The 17,800-nt window shown below is 43.5% G+C and overlaps 1 protein-coding gene across 1 annotated transcript in view; it reads right to left on the reverse strand.

Moving 5' to 3' along the window:
• The window catches only part of ABCA12 (ATP binding cassette subfamily A member 12), a gene marked incomplete at its 5' end in the record, with an annotated part of 290,957 nt that extends 273,963 nt beyond the window's left edge, over positions 1 to 16,994 (reverse strand). The window contains one exon of the mRNA XM_083369575.1: positions 16,926 to 16,994. Coding sequence (XP_083225701.1) covers positions 16,926 to 16,994 — 69 coding nt within the window. The remainder of the gene's footprint in view (positions 1 to 16,925) is intronic.
• Between the last annotated feature and the right edge of the window lie 806 nt (positions 16,995 to 17,800).

Consider the following 17,800-nt stretch of genomic DNA (forward strand, 5'->3'; position numbering starts at 1 on the left):
GATGTATCAGGATGTGAAATAGACAGTGTTTATCAGGTAGAGCCTACTCATTCAGTTATTGTGTGTATGTTGGATGTTACAGTTTTTGATGTAATGAAATAAGGGAAATTTGGGTTGTGAATACTATCTGGGATTTTAAAAGCTAAATTTGAATACTATAATTAAAATCAAAATTAGGCAAAAATTAGTAACAGGACATGGATATATTTCATTGAAACTGGATTGATAAATCTTTTAACTGGCCATGCTATTCTAAGAAATTTATTAATTTAAATATGTTGTATTAAATGTTAAGGGTAATAGAGAAGGATGTTTTGATAATGTAACCTGAATTATGTACTGAAAACTCTGTTACTGAATCTTTGATTACCCAGTAACCATGATGCTTTCTAAATATACAGATCTTAAACTGAAAAACCAATAAAACTTGTTTTTTTAAAAAAATAATGATGATGACAGGGTACCAGATATTATTTTTCCTCAAGACATTGTAAAAATATAAATTAGAAAAAAATTCCTGTATGTGATCCAGAAGCAATACTTTAAACAAAAGCATTTGTAAATCTCATTCATAGCCTATAGTATATATAAAGAGCAACAAAACAAGGTTGCCCACCTTCTTACTTAATCTATATGTCACTGAAGCCCTTCTATGAAAACTACAGAATAATTCAAATATTGAAGAAATATTTATTTATTTATCTATTTATTTATTTGATTTGTATACCGCCCTTCTCCCTAAGGACTCAGGGCGGTGAACAGTGGCATAAATGTCAAAATGCACAAATACAGAAAATTGAGAATAAATTAAGCCCTACTGCCCAAATGTAGAAGATAAGTTAAAACCACAATTAAAATTAAACCCATCAGACCAGACTGGATTGCTTAAATAGATATGTTTTTAGATCGCATCAGAAGGAGCGAAGGTTGGGAGCCATCCGGAGCTCAACCGGTAGATGGTTCCATAGGTCAGGCGCGCCCACAGAGAACGCTTTCCCCCTGGGAGCCACCAAGCGGCATTCTCCGAATGGTGGCACCCTTAGGAGGCCCTCTTTGTGGGAGCGTACCAGGCGGAGGGAAGTTGATGCCGGCAGCAGGTGATTCCCAAGGTACTCCGGACCCATGCCATGTAGGGCTTTGAAAACCATTACAAGCACCTTGAATCTCACCCGGAGGATAACTGGGAGCCAATGCAGCTCACGCAGTAGAGGTGTAACATGGGAGTATCGGGAGGCTCCCAATGCAACTCTCGCAGCTGCATTCTGTACCAGTTGGAGCCTCCGAGTGGTCCTCAAGGGCAGCCCCATGTATAGAGCATTGCAGTAATCTAAACGAGAGGTCACGAGCGCATGAGTGACTGTATGCAGGGCATCCCGGTCCAGATAGGGCCGTAATTGGTGCACCAGGAGAACCTGGGCAAAGGCTCCCCTAGTTACAGCTATTATGTGGTCTTCCAAAGAAAGCTGTGAGTCTAGGAGGACTGCCAAGTTACGGGCCCTATCTACGGGGGGTAATAATTTATCCCCTATAGAAAGAGAAGGGATGTTCTGAATATGCCGAGATGCCAGTATGTAAAGCTACTCAGTCTTGTCAGGGTTGAGTTGAAGCCTGTTCTTCCCCATCCAGACCCGAACTGCTTCCAGGCAACGGGACATCCCATTGAGGGCATCACTGAGGTGGTTTGGAGTCGAAATAAAAAGCTGGGTATGATCAGCGTATTGATGATACCCAACTCCAAAACCATGAATGATCTCACCCAGCAGTTTCATATAGATGTTGAACAGGAGAGGCGAGAGGACCGACCCCTGAGGAACTCCACAAGTCAGAGGTCTCGAGCTCGACCTTTGCCCCCCTGTCAATACCGACTGTGAATGTCCCATGAGATAGGAGGAGAACCACTGAAGAACCGTGCCTCCCACTCCCAATCCTCTGAGACGCTGCAGCAAGATACCATGGTCGATGGTATTGAAAGCCGCTGAGAGATCTAGTAGGACTAGGACAGAGGAACAACCTCTGTCCCGAGCTCTCCAGAGATCATTTACCAGAGCGACCAATGCCGTCTCCGTGCTGTGTCCGGGCCTGAAACCCGATTGGTACGGGTCCAGATAGTCAGTTTCTTCCAGAACCGAAGGGAGCTGATGCGCCACCACACTCTCAACAACCTTGGCAAGAAAGCGAAGGTTGGAGACCGGACGAAAGTTGTTTAATATAGCTGTGTCCAAGGTAGGTTTCTTAAGGAGGGGTCTCACCACCGCTTCTTTCAATGCGGAGGGGAAACAACCTTCACTTAAGGAGGCAGATATCACCGCCTGGAGCCAGCTTCGTGTTCCCTCTCGAGCCGAGTAAACCAGCCAAGAAGGGCACGGGTCTAATAAACAAGTGGTGGAGCTGAGCTCCCTCATAATTCTGTCCAATTCTTTTGGGGTCACAGGGTCGAACTTCTCCCAGATAACATTGACAAGACCACCCATGTCCTGATCGTCAGACTGTGCCCAGTTGGAGTCTAAACCGGTCCGAATCCGAGTGATTTTGTCCGACAGATGTTGGCAAAACTCTTCGGCACGATCCTGTAAGGGATCCTCCCTCACCTCTTGATTAAGGAGGGAGCGAGTTACCCTAAACAGGGCGGCCGGGTGGTTATCTGCAGACGCGATGAGTGTAGCAAAGTAGTTAGACCTCGCTATCCTCATTGCTGCGAGATAAGATCTAGTAAAGGATCTTAATCGTGATCGGTCATATTCAGATCAGGTGGATCTCCAACGGCTCTCTAGGCCCCGTCTCCGCCGTTTCATCTCCCGGAGCTCCACGGAAAACTATGGAGCGAACTGGGATCTGAATCGGGTCAGGGGCCACAAGGGAACAACTCGGTTAAGTGCATCCGTGGCAGCCTTTTCCCAGGCTTCAACTAAGGCATCAACTGAGCTGTGAGCAAAAGAGGCAGGTGGAGACCCCAGTGCTTCCTGGAACTTCTTAGGGTCCATTAAGCGCCTGGGACGGAACAATCTTGATGGTTCAACAACTCCACAATGGGGGGTGGTATAGTAGAAGACCAGCCTCAGGAGATGATGATCGGTCCATGACAGGGGTATAATAATTGGAGAACCCCCACCAAGATCATCTAACCACCGTCTAGAAAGAAAAACCAAATCAAGTGTGTGGCCCCCCACATGAGTCGGGCCCTGAATTACTTGTATTAGGTCCATGGCCGTCATGGAGGCCATGAACTCTCGGGCTAACTCAGATGATCCTCCCAGGGATGATAGATTGAAATCACCCAAAACTATAAGCTTGGGGAGTTCAACCACCAGCCCCGAGAGGATATCGAGAAGCTCAGGCAGGGCCACTGCTGTGTGACTAGGTGGAAGGTATACCAGCAGTAAGCCCAATTGTGCCTTAGGGCCACATCTCAATCAGTTCGCGAATGAGAGGAGCCTTATTGATTATGGACCTGGCATTCAAGTACACCAGCCGGAGCTCAGGTGGCTGCTTATCCTTGCTCCCGGGGTCTTGGGAAGAAATCAGAGGTTTGGAGCGCTTCACCGCTTGGAGATAGCGGGGACGCAATCCCAGATGTCGATAGGGTCCTCTGTCTTTACATCTGCTGCCATTTCCTAACGTCGTGGGAATAGGTAGTCCCACGACCCGTTCTGGAGCCCCGGAGGCAACCAGTCTCAGCTCCTTCCCCTATTTGCTCCATATTTTTTAAAAAAATAATTGCAGTATGACACTGTTTTGATCACACTGCCTGAGCCAAACAAGGATTTGCTTTGGATTACTGAGTACATATTAAAATATTATTAAGTGGTTGGATTTAAAATAAATTTTTAAAAGACCAATGTTCTGTTCATTGGCACTGGCCCCAAATTATAGAAAACAGAAAAAAATATTTAAATATTTAAGCATGGAAGACATTAAGACTATTTATTTTGGGAACATTGCATCTTATAAATTATTATACTTTTAAAAATATTAATTTTCCAAATGTTGCCATTCTCCTCAACTAGGAGTGATCAGCATCATGGCAAAACATATTTATAAATTTGCATTCAAAAGAAAAAGTCCATAGAAAAATAGAAAAATCCATAAAAAGTTGAAAAATAAATAGGGTTTTCCTAAAACAAAGTTATAATTTCAACACTCTCTATTGTAATGGAAGGCACAATGTTTTAAGTTTAATAGTTGAGACATCACATTTACTGTATATAGTCAAGATATATACATAATATTGTATTATTTAAGAAGAGACCAGATTTCAATTGGCAGGATAAAAAATCTGCAAAATGATTTCCTGGAGTACATAACTGAAATCCGGTAATAGTAATACCAGATATGAGCATTGTTAAATAGCAGGTTCTTTGGTGCAGGAATGAAGACGCGAAGCTGAGTACAGGATAACTCATTGTTTATTTCATGCTGGAACTGTACTGGGGAATTGTCTTCAACTAGCCGCAATATATAGTCTAGCCCACAGGTCTGCAACCTGCGGCTCTGGAGCTGCATTCTCCTGCAGCTCCCAGTCCTCTGCCATGTGCAGTCCAAAAAAAAAGTGGGACTAAAAATGTTCAACCAATCAATTCAAATATGCAGGGTAGGTGCATATCTCTCCTTGGCTCTACTCTTCAGTGAAACCCTGTTCTGCACATGTGCGCATGTACGCACATGCACACACATTTTTTGCGGCTCCCAGTTTTTCCTTTTGTGAGGGAACTGGTTCCGAGTGGCTCTTTCACTGTTTCAGGTTGCTGAAACAGTGAAAGACAATGTAGGTTACAATGAGATTAAACAACGTCTCAGTGAAGAGGCTTCACCATTTACACTAGGTTACAATGAGATTAAACAACGTCTCAATGAACAGGCTTGACCATTTGCATTAGACAGTTATATCATAGCACTAGTTTCTGTAGTCTAGTGGCAACAGGTTTTACAATATATAGCTCTTTATTTTACAACATAATCTGCAAGATATGAAGGAGGCTTGTGTGCCCTAGAGGAACGTCTCGGAGTTCCCATCACTTTGTGGTCTACCACCTTACCCAGTGGGCTGGGTAGACTTGTGTCCCTTTGTGCTCCTGAGTCAAGGGCATTTGATGTACTCTGGCTGGCCTCACCAGGTTGGACCACCCCAAAGTCAGACTGATCGGCAGAGTAGACACAGCAGTTGCTGAAGTTCTGTTGTCTTGCTCCTTCAGGGGGTCCATGTTGCACTCCAGAGCTCCCCAGTTCTCCCTCTGGTTCCACCTGAGTTAAGAAGGAAAAGTCCTGGTAGTCCATGTGAGGGCTGGCTTGGCCACAAGTTTGAGGACCTTGGGAGGGATATATGATGCAGTCCTCACTTAGTGGCCTTTCTGGAAACCGTTTCCTGAGCTGATCAATGTGTTTTCTGACAACTCACCCTCCCTCCACCCCCACTTCATAACATAGGGGTCCGGATGCCTTGGTGATTTGACCAGGAACCCACAGATTCCCATGACCATAGTTCCTGGCCTTGCCTGGTTTGTGAATTAACTTAAAATTGTATGCAGATAGGAAAATAGACCATCTCAACATTCTTGGAGATAGTATGTGGGGGTTTTGTTTGTCTGTTGTAAAAGGTCCCAACAGAGGTTTGTGGTCAGTGTAGACCGTGAAATCCCTGCCATATAAATAGTCATGGAATTTTTTTTATTCCAACAACGATGGCTAGGGCCTCTTTGTCAATCTGAGCATAGTTGCACTCAGCAGAAGACAATGTTCTTGAGTAAAACGCTATTGGAACCTGTTTCCCATTTTTTTCTATGTGACTTAAAACTGCCCCCACCCCATAGAGAGATACATCTCATGCAAGACATACAGGTTTAGACTCTTTGTAGTGAGATACAGTGGACTTTTCTGACAATAGTGCTTTTAATTCCTGGAAACATTTTTCATGTAAGTTAGTCCATTTCCATGGAGCTTTCTTATCCAGCAGCCTGTGGAGGGGCTCTGCTATTGCAGCCTTATGAGGTAGAAATGTGTGATAGAAGTTTAAGAGACCCAAGAATGCCTGTAGTTCTCCTTTTGATTTGGGCCTAGGAGCCATTTTAATGGCCTTCACTTTAGAATCAGCAGGGTGAATGCCATTAGCATCAATTCGGAAACCCAGGAATTCTGTTGAAGAAACCCCAATACTACACTTGTTCTTTTTTCATTTGAGGCCTGCTTCGCGAAGCCTTTGCAAAACAGCCTTGAGCCTACTGGCCAACACTTCTGGGGATTCCCCTACAATAAGAACATCATCAAAATAAGGGCAGATGCCCTGAATACCCCTGAGTGTACGCTCCATTATTCCCTGAAAAATACCCAGTGCAACACTGACTCCAAACTGTAAGCGTTTAACTTTGAAAGCCCCCCTGTGAGTCACGATCATTTGAGCCACAGCTGTGGCCTCATCAACTGGCAATTGCTGATAGGCTTGTGCTAAATCAAGTTTAGCAAAAATAGTACCCCCTTGCAAGGAGGCTAAAATATGGTTGACCACTGGGACCGGGTAAGCGTGTTGCTTGAGGGCCTTATTTAGTGTGCATTTATAGTCAGCGCAAATGCGAACTTCCCCATTGGTTTTAAGTGGGGTGACTATAGGAGTTTCCCACTCCCTACCATCAACAGGCTGTAACATGCCCTGTTCTACCAGCTTATCAATTTTGGAATCAATTTTATGTTTTAAGGCAAAGGGGACCCTACGAGGCTTAACCCTGATTGGAACTATGTTGGGATCAAGCTTAAATGATATAGGTGGGCCTGTGTATGTTTCAAGGGTTGAATCAAAAACATCTGCGTATTCCTCGCACACTGATGCGAGGTCTGCAGTTTGTGTCCGGTTTATGCCAGTAATCTGAATACCTAAGGCATCAAACTAATCAAGTCCAATGAGACTCGTTCTCTGGCCCCCTACTACTATTACATCCAGGTGCCCAAAAACCCTTTAAACTTAACCAACAAGGTGGCTTCTCCCTTAACTTTAACATGCACATTTTGGAAAACCGTTAGGATTATATCTGAGGGTCTTAGTTTGGCCCAGTTGTTACTGCGCCTACACACAAAGTTAAAAGTGTCTTGAGAAATTATTGAGACTGCAGAGCCAAAGTCCAATTCCATCTTACATGGAACTCCTTGTAGCTCTACCATGAACTTAAGGGGTTTGAGGGGGCATCGAGCCCCGGTGCGGCATACACTTCTGTGGCTTCTGAAGAATCCCACACTAACTGTACCCTGGCCCCAGTACCTCTCCTAGTCGGTTCTTCTGACTGGTGTTTGGGTGGCCGGTCTCTTTGTCGGGCTCTGCAAACCACTGCGATGTGGCCTGTCCTTCCACAAGCTCTACACGTGGCTGAACGAAATCTGCAGTTGGTGCAAAAATGGTTGCCGCCACACCCCTTACATCTTGGTAAGAGAACTGCCTTGTAATTGTCCTCTCGCGGCTGGCCATTGCGGTGTGGCGCGTTGGGTTGCTTTTGGAATCGGTTGATCTCAGGTTCTTCTTCCTCGGAGAGTTCTTTGGTGCATTTGGCATCCTCACAGTGGACCGTTTCTTCTAACTTTGTCAATTTGGCGGGCTGTACAGTTTGAACGGCACCCCCAGCAGCTTCGTCACCCATGACCTCATCTTGCGCTTCAGAAAAAGTTAAATTTGGCCTAGCAAATAGTCTCTAATGAAGCATTCTGTCCCATAGGCCACAGACGAGCCAGTCTCATAGTCACTCCTCTAAATTTGAAAACGTGCATAGATATGCGGCCTGCCTTAGGCCCGCTATGAACTCTGACGCTGACTCCCCGGGAAGCTGCACTCTTTGATCAAACTTGAACCGCCAAGCATCTTGGGCTGGAAGTGCCCGGTTAGCCTCTTTTTGAGATCTGCGTAAGAGACCACTTTGATTGGTGTCAGCACAAAAAGGTTCTCAGCTAAATCAAAGGTAGCAGGACCGCACACGCAGAGTAGCGTTGCTGTCAGGACCCACCTCAATCCACATCTTAGGAAATAAGAACTCTTGGATGCAAATTAGTACAAAAAGGAAATGTTTACTAGGATGGAATCGATTGTGGCAATACAAGACGGGATCTAACAGAGTTACATTTCAATCCTATATAAAGCATTCCCATTTCAATCCCCTCCCCTCATCCATTTGGTCAGGATCCCATCATTCACTTAGGTGTCAGGCCCTTCCGTGGGAAAGGGAACTCTCCTTGTGTTTGTTGTTATTGCTTCTTCCTTTTCAGTTGTAAATGAAGATGCGATCCAGATCTCTCTCTCCCCCTCTCTCCCCCAGATCAAACACTTCCCTGGTGTTTGAAGATAGCCTATTTCAATCTAAGTAACCATCCTCTCTCCCCCCCCCCCTCGGAGAGATGGCAGAATCCCCAGAAGCACAATATTCTACCTATACATTTATGAAATGTGATATAAATGGATTCTGACAATCGGCTCTCCTTTCAGAAAAAAGATGGGTCCATCTGCGGGGAAAAGAAAACATATGAATGTTAGCCTGGTTTGTTCGGATATTCTGTATGAAACCTCTTAAGCAACTTAGGTGCTTTAACATGGAGTTTGTTAACCTACTCATTTTCTGATGAGGGGAGGTGTTTCCATGCCACTAAATATTGTATCGTTCCATGGTGTTTTCTGGAATCTAAGATTTCTTTCACTTCAAAATGTTGTTCTCCTTCCACCATGATGGGGAGTGGTGGTGGTGGTAGGATTTTTGTTTGTAGAGGTGATTGTTGTTCTCTCTTTATTAGACTGCAGTGAAAGGTTGGGTGTATTCGTCTAAGATTTTTGGGTAGTTCTAATTCAACTGTTACTGGGTTTATGATTCTTTTAATTGGAAAGGGTCCAATATACTTTGGTCCTAGTTTTTTACAGGGTTGGAGTGATTTCAGGTATTTTGTGGATAAATATACCATCTCTCCTACCCTGAATGGTGTGGGATCGGGTTTTTTTTTTTTTTGTCTGCCTGTGTCTTGTATGCTTTTCTGGCATCTTCCAATGCTTTCCTAACGATTGGCCATGTATTTTGTAATTGAGCAATCCATTCCTTCAGATCAGGGATGACCGGTTCTTTTGGGGTTAGTTCTGGTATTGGGTTGAAACTCTGGCCTGTAGCTACTTGGAAAGGGGTGTAACCTGTGCTTGAGTGGACTGCATTATTATATGCTACTTCTGTGAAAGGCAGTAGGTCCGCCCAGTTGGACTGCTGAAAATTAATAAAGCATCTTAGATATTGTTCAAGTACAGCATTAAGTCTTTCAGAAGCCCCGTCCGTGGTGACTAGATGACAGTCCTTGGGTGGTTCCTAAGAGGGATAAAAATTCTTTCCAAAATGCCGACATAAATTGCACCCCGCTATCAGATATGATGCATTGTGGTACCCCGTGCAATTTGTAAATATGCTGTACAAAAAGTTTTGCTAATGCTTTTGCAGTCGGGATTTTTTGGCAAGGTATGAAATGTACTTGCTTAGAGAACAGATCTGTGACAGTCCAGACTACGGGGTTCCCTTTACTTTCTGGCAGTTCTACGATAAAATCCATGGCTATTTCTTTCCATGGGGCTGAGGGGTTCGCCACCGGTTGTAACAGACCTGGCGGTTTCCCTTGCAGTCTTTTGGCCATCGTGCAAATTTGACAGCTACCCACAGAGCTTTCTATGTCCTTTTTCATAGATGGCCACCAAAATTGCCTTTTAGTTAAGTGTAAGGTTTTTACAAAGCCAAAGTGTCCTGCTGATTTTGTATCATGGCACAGTTGCATGAAATTGATTCTCTGTGTGGTGGGTATACATAGCTTCTCCCCCACCCATGGTAGTCCATCTTTAATTGTGTACACATGTCTATTTTTCTGGAACCATTCATCACTTTCCAAAGACTTCCTGAATTCTATTCCAGTTTGGCTATCTGCCTTCGGCTTCATTTTTTCTTGTGCCCTGGTGGTGACTGGTGCTGCCAGTTGTTGTTCTGGCACAAGTGGTTTAAAGTCAGTAACTCTTGTGCTGTTATATTGGGGCATGCGGGATAAAGCATCTGCCAGGAAGTTCTTTCCCCCCGGTAAGTGTTTAAGAGTGAAATTGAATCAGTGAAAATGTTGGGACCAGCGGGCTTGCTTAAGAGTGAGCTTCCTGGGCGTTTTTAGTGCTTCCAAATTCTTGTGGTCTGTCCAGACCTGGAAAGGTATTTTATTTCCTTCTAAAAATTGGCGCCATGTTAGTAATGCCCACGTCAACAAGAATGCCTCTTTTCCCCATATTGGCCAACGTTGTTCTGTTTCTGTGAGTTTTCTGGATGTGTATGCGCATGGTTGCAAGGTCCCCCCATAATTTTCTTGTAATAGTACAGCTCCTACCACTACATCGCTTGCATCTGCCTGTATTACAAAAGGTTTGTTGGGATCTGGGTGTTTTAGGACAGGTTCAGCAGAAAAAAGTCTCTTTAGCCTCTCAAATGCTGCTTGACACTCCATTGTCCACTTTACAGGCTGGCTGGATTTCACAGGGGACCCCCTTTCGTTTTCAACAAGTTTGTCAGGGGCATGGCTATTTGGCCAAATGCAGGGATGAATTGGCGGTAGAAATTTGCAAACCCCAGGAAACTTTGCAATTGCTTCCGTGTGCGGGGGGGGTGCCCACTCTAATACTGCCCTGACTTTCTCAGGGTCCATTTCTATGCCCTCTGGGGATATACGATATCCCAGGTAGTCAATTTTTTCCTGGTGGAATTCGCACTTCGATAGTTTAGCATATAGGTGGGCAGCTTGCAACATTTTCAGGACTGCTCTGACTAGTTTGATATGTTCCTCTTTGGTTTCTGTGAAGATAAGGATGTCATCCAGGTAAACCATGACCCACTTATAAAGGTGCTCCCTTAGCACGTCATTAATTAATTGCATGAATACTGCGGGGGCCCCTTGCAGTCCAAATGGCAGTACTTTGAACTGGTAGCAACCCAATGGGCAGTTGAATGCAGTCTTCCATTCATCTCCTTCCTTAATCCTAATGTGGTAATATGCTTCCCTCAGGTCTAGTTTCGTGAAAATCCTTCCTTTCGATAGGTGGGATAGCATATCCTTCATCAGGGGTAAGGGGTACAGATTGCATTCACTAATTGTGTTCAGATTCCTATAATCTATACAACAGCGATAAGAACCATCCTTCTTTTCCCTGAGCAGAACTGGGGCAGCCACTTTGGGTCTGGCAGGCTCAATGAAGCCTCTTTCTAAGTTTTTCTTTATGAATCTTTCCATTTCTGCCATTTCCCTTGGGCTCATAGCATACATCCTGGTTTTTGGGAGTTTTGCCCCGGGTTTGAATTCTATAGCACAGTCAATGTGGCAGTGGGGGGGAAGCTCATCTGCCCGTTCCTCGCTGAAAACCTCAGCAAGGTCCCTGTATTCCTCTGGTATCTCTGGTAACTTCTTCTCTTCCCCCACTGCTGCTGTCTCCTCCCTCCAGGTTGGGGGGGTGCTTTTGGAGTCTAAGTTCTTCTGCCCCCCCCTTTGGGAAATTGAGTTCTGCTGTCCTCCAGTTTATCCCGGGGTTCCATTTTTTCAGCCATTCCAGTCCTAGAATCATTGGGCATTCCATGCCTGGGGCCACTATAAACGTTATGTCCTCCTCATGGGGCCCCAGTGATAGGTGGATTGGTAAAGTGGCTAGGGTGGCTGTTCCCCCCCTGCTATTGTCCCATCTAATTGACTAAAAGAGATTGGTTGTTTTAGCCTCCTCACTGGGATGCTCAATCTCTCCACCAGCGTTGGGCTGATAAGGCAGCGGATGCACCCAGAGTCTATCAGAGCTTTTATTTTGGCTGTCTTAAGGATGGGTGGAAGGGGGCCACTTACCAATGGTTCTCCCTCTGAGCTGTCTTCCGAGTTGTCCACCATCCCTGCGGTGCAGGCCGGAGTCCAATCCCAGTCCCTGGCAGGAGTTGTGGACTGTACAGCCTCTGTCCCCTTCATGGAAGATTCTTTTGTATTGCCTTGGGACTTCCCCGGCTTCTTGGAGAATGATGCCTCTGGTTTTCATGGGGGGGCTTTTGAATGACATTCTGCAGCACGGTGGCCCTCTCTCCCGCAGTTGAAACAACATTGATTTTTTGGCTCTGGTTGGTGGTTTTTCCCCCTCGCGTGTTTGCTCGGGGGGTGTCTCTTCAGTAGGTCTATTTCCACTTCCTCTGCCAGGATGTACCAGTCGTCGAGATGGGGTGGGTCTCCTCGAGGCAGGCAAGCGTCATACAGGTCGTAGTTTAGACTGTCTTTGAAGTGGCTAAGGAGTATGTCTTCTGGCCAGTTCAGCTTGCTGGCAATGGCTCGGATTTTTTGGGTATATTCGGCCACTGCTCGCCTGCCCTGCCTCACTATTTTGATTCTCTCCCGGGCCTTACGGTCAGCCAAAGGATCCTCAAACTGCCGCCTCAAAGATGACATGAATCGGTTGAAGTCATCGAGTTCTGGGGCGTTGGAGTCGTGCAAGTTCACCACCCAGTCTGCAGCCGATCCGTCCAGGGTGGATTGCACAATTCGGATGCGTGTTTTGTCACTAGGGATATCCCAGCCGTATTCTTCCATATAGCTGAGGACTTGGTTTAGGAAGAATCCCAGTTGTGATGGCTCCCCCTTGAATTTGACTTCCAGGGGTGGGAGTCTTTGGCTGGAGGGTTGTCTGTGCCGTGGCTGGTATCGCTCCTCATCCTGGTCCCCGTCTGTGGTTCTGGGGGGGTACTGCTGAGGCAGCAATTCGTTCCATTGGACGGCCCCAGGGTTTCAGGTGCTGGGTCCCCTCCATTACCTTTCCAGTTGCGGCCCCAGGCGCTGCCTCGGTTGCAGTTTTCAGCTCTCTCCTCCCTTAGTGAGCTCAGGGTTGCTTTCATCAGATCAATGGCTTTTTCCAGGATCCACTCCTCCTCACTGGCATGCAGGGAGCTCTCCATCTCTTGCTTCCATTCTGGTTGCTGGTCGCTCCATCTCAGGGTCACTTCCCTTGATGCCTTTTCCCACTCACTTTTCCTTCCAACGTCCATCAACCACCGGGGGTTTTGGTAGTACTGCTCCACTGCTTCTTCCCCGGGGGAATATGCCGCTTCAGCTTCCCATTGTCTCTGGGATTCCATTCGGGGGGAAGTCTCCCTCTCCATGGGGCTTCCCTCCTTTCTTGCTCCGTTGCCAGACATTGTATTTGTTGCAAAGTCCCCCGGTAAGGTTTTCCCTTCCAGATTGACTCTTATAGCAGATCCTGTCTACTGTCAGGACCCACCTCAATCCACATCTTAGGAAATAAGAACTCTTGGATGCAAATTAGTACAAAAGGAAATGTTTACTAGGATGGAATCGATTGTGGCAATACAAGACGGGATCTAACAGAGTTACATTTCAATCCTATATAAAGCATTCCCATTTCAACCGCCTCCCCTCATTCATTTGGTCAGGCTCCCATCATTCACTTAGGTGTCAGGCCCTTCCGTGGGAAAGGGAACTCTTCTTGTGTTTGTTGTTATTGCTTCTTCCTTTTCAGTTGTAAATGAAGATGCGATCCAGATCTCTCTCTCCCCCTCTCTCCCCCAGATCAAATGCTTCCCTGGTGTTTGAAGATAGCCTATTTCAATCTAAGTAACCATCCTCTTCCCCCCCCCCCTTGGAGAGATGGCAGAATCCCCAGAATAAGCACAATCTTCTACCTATACATTTATGAAATGTGATATAAATGGATTCTGACAGTTGCAGCCTTCAGTTCTTCTTCCACAATCTGATTGGCTCTGAGGTAGTTTTCTACTTGCGATAGATAAGATGGCCATTCCTCTGGGTGTTTCACATCGAATTCTTGCAATTTGCCAACCTTCGGCATTCTTTCTATCTGGTTCCTGCGTTCTTCCAGATCCTGCTTCAGACTCAGGGAGTGAGTTCCCTGAGCATGTGGTCGCTATTGTAGCTGCTAGCCGACCTTGAGAGAGGGAAGGGGGAAATGCCTCTTCCCTCCAGCGTGTGCTGCCTCAAAGACTTCAGCTCTTTAATCGGTGAAGCAGGATCCCATCCTCATTGCCACTGTTAAATAGCGAGTTCTTTGGTGCAGGAATGAAGACGCGAAGCTGAGTACAGGATAACTCATTGTTTATTTTGTGCTGGAACTGTACTGGGGAATTGTCTGCAACTAGCCGCAATATATAGTCTAGCCCCTAGGAGGAAGCCAATAGGTTTGAAACAACCATTGCCGCCTGGAGCTAGCCAATTGCAGCACAGGAGACTTAAAGTCTGGGTTGCTGGAGAGCCGTTAGCTGCTCCAGCAACCCACGTGGTGTTACACAAGAGCCCAGTACATAATAAGCACCATGTCACTCCCCATTAATGCCTGTTGCAAGACATTAATCATCCTGGTTAATTTTAAGGCACACCAGATAAAAAGATAAACAGGTTGATCTGTATAAGCTAAAAATATAGCTTTATAAACAGAGGAATAATTTTTAAGATAAGAGCTAATACTTTATGGCTAAATTGGGTAAAATGTTCCCAAGCTCTATTTTCACAAAATATGAAAAAAGGGAAATAGCATGATATTTTCTGTCTTTGAAATAATGGCAAATATAGGCATTTACAAACTTCTAAATACCCTTTCTAAAAATTGTTAAAATTATTTTCAAGCATATAATAATAATTTTCAACAGTTTTGTTTGATTTTTTTTGAGATTTAATGAGAAACCTTGTTTATACCAACCTCAAGTGTGAATTTTGATCTCCTCAGCATAAACAAAGTATAATTTGTCAACTGAATGCATCTGCTGTAGTCCCCTCTCACAGTTGAATGAATTGTATGTTTAACATATTGGAATAGTCTTATTAAAACCTTGGACTTCATTTACATAAATGTCACACCCAGGAGAAATAAACCTATAGAAAAATACTAAAAGTATATTGATAAATGCATGATTAGATGAACAATATTTAATGGAGCAAACTGACTTTAAAAATCTCCAGAGTTTTCTATTTTGGTGGCAAGCCAAGAAAGCAGCTATGTTAATACAAATTTGTCACCATTTCTTCACTTAACAACCCCCCCCATTGCTCCTCTTTTGCTTTCACTGGGACTATTGCTTATTTTATTTAGTTAATTAGTAATATCCTGCCTTTATTATTATTATAAAAAACTCAAAGTGGTGAAAACACAATACTTTTCCTCCTCCTATTTTTCCCACAACAATAATCCTGTGAGGGAGGTTGGGCTGAAACAGAGTGACTGGCCCAAAGTCACTCAGCTGGCTTTCATGCTAAAGGCAAGACTAGAACTCAGAATCTCCTGATTTCTAGAACTACACCAAACTGTTCCTCACCTTTTCCTCTCTATGAGTACTGTCATAGCCGGAAGCTGCTATGTTTTATTTTATGATGCATTAGTCACATGCTATTTCTCAAATTGGTTTATTGCACTTTAGTACTTAACAAAAGAGAAAATGCATTGCTAAAGGTGAGGGGATAAATGCCCGAAAGGCAATTCTAGAGAAAGTGGCTTACAAAGGGGGGCAAAACCATTAGTAGAGCAACAGAATAAATAATCCATTCCAAATTAAACTTCCAATACTTCTATGTTGTTAATAGAAAGAGAATGAGCAGGAAATATGTGGGGAAAGGACCCACACTGGCCCAGCACACTCATCTTACTTCAGCCTAGCTTTATTTATGTGGATGAAAGCTAAGTAAAATTGTTACAAATGCTGCCATTCCTTATTAGCAATTATCATGGGATTGTTTAGAATGCATGGGGGGGACCTTTCAAAACTTCATATATAAAAATACCAAGAATCAGCCTTGATGGGATTTAGAACAAAAATATTCTAGTTAAAAATAATTAATGAAAGTCTCTTACATGAAGAATTGGTTTCGTAAAAGAGAGAGAATGCAACACAGAAGAGGTTAAAAAATAAATGACTATAATCCATCAGCATCTCTGCTACAGTACATAAAATATAATATATACAATTAAAGGCTGCTATCTTTAATAAGTTACTTGTTGCATAAATGCTTCCTTGTGCAGATTCTAATTTAATCTAAACCAGCCTTCCCCAGTTTAGTTCTGGAGCTAAAACGTCCAGAATTTCCACCCAGCATAGCATTATTTTTACTAGTCATATTGATGTGTTTTCTTTGTTTTCTTTTTCCTTGCTTTATTGTTCTATTATTTTCACTTTGTTTAAACTTTCTTTCTATTTCTTCATGGTTGTGAGTTGCCTACAGTAGCCCATGGCATGATAGGCAGCATATAAATTTAATAATAATAACATAATCCACATCTACCTATCCCAGGTCCTTGGAAAGGACTCAATAGGTAGAAAAAATGTCAAATCCAGTGTGAATATCTGGCTAACTGTGCAATGAATCATAATGAGCATCATCTAATTAGTGAAATAGCAAAATACTCTCTGCTCTAAGTTACCAACTCTTGAGATGAGTAACTAAAGATATAAGCAGCTCAGTAGAAATATTATACTGAAATAATACTTAGAGCACAAGAACATGCTTACTTACTATTCCATCAAAACAAAAATGGAGAAATTTAGCAATGGAGAAAAGATTCTAATCCAAAGTTTGCTTGTCAAGCTAGCTTTCTGTTTGGTTAACATAACATTTAAAAATACTCCCTCCCTTCATCTGTAGGTGCCACCCAATGTGGCACATTTGAACAAGAAAAAAATTAAATCTTTCCACAAATACAGAAGCAGCTTTGGTTGATCAAGTAAGAACTCATAGATACATATGTCTATAAAATATACAGTTATGACCAGACATGGAATAGCACATTTGTAATCAAATATCACTAGAGAAAATATTTTTCACACTCATTGTTTTCAAAAAGTGTATTACTACCTTTTCTTAAATAATATTTTGTCCTGGATTCCCTGGGACTTAAAATTCTCTTGCTTTTTAATTTCTATACTTACCGGTTGCCTTTTGACACTCAGCCAGTTCTTCCATAGCAACACACACAGGTGTCGGAAAAGTGAAGCCATCCTCAAAAGAGCTTCAGCAAAAGAAGAAAGTTCTTGTCTTCTCTCTGACCCAGTCTTAGCTTGCCAAAAATGTATGCTGTGATCAAGATTTGTATTGCTTTGCCTATGCACCTTTTCTATACAACCCAGATGTCTAGTTCATCCCTTTGTCTCTGCTCTGTGCACATCATTGACTTTCCTATTGCACATGCAACAAGTTGATTCGTCCAATGAGAAGCAAAGAGTGCTAATTATAATATTATACTACTCTCTCAGCTTTCTTCGGTCCTGGTGTGATAAGGCTGGTGTCATTCCAAGAAGATGCTTCTGCTGAAATTAAAGAAGTGCACCTTTTCTCCCACAAGGAACTCCCTACCACCTACTCATATAGCCTACAGAAGAATTGACAAAAGAAGCAAGCAACCAAGTGGCTTGCCAAGCCAGTAGGACCTGTTTTATTTCTTTTTCCTGATTTAATGCACACAAATTGGCTGGGAGTAATAGAAAGTAAGTACATTACAGACATTCATTATACTCCATTTAAATAAAATTAATTTTAATGTTTGTCTAAAGCAAAAGACAGGACATTATTTTTCATGAAAGCATTTAAAAAATTCTAGACTATATATGTGTTCATGGTAAATGGTTTAGATTGATGCGTAATGCATAAATTAACATTATGTCACACACAGGGTCTTTTCTCACTGCAAGTTTAAAGTACTCCACCCTTGAGCTGGCATAAAATTATATCGCCATGGAATTTACTGTGCCAATTGCTGGTTTCTATTCTGCCTCCATTGTCTCTCTTTCAAGTCATTGAAAATATA

The sequence above is a fragment of the Vipera ursinii genome (genome assembly GCF_947247035.1).
Source record: "Vipera ursinii genome assembly, chromosome: 1".
Classification (NCBI taxonomy): domain Eukaryota; kingdom Metazoa; phylum Chordata; class Lepidosauria; order Squamata; family Viperidae; genus Vipera; species Vipera ursinii.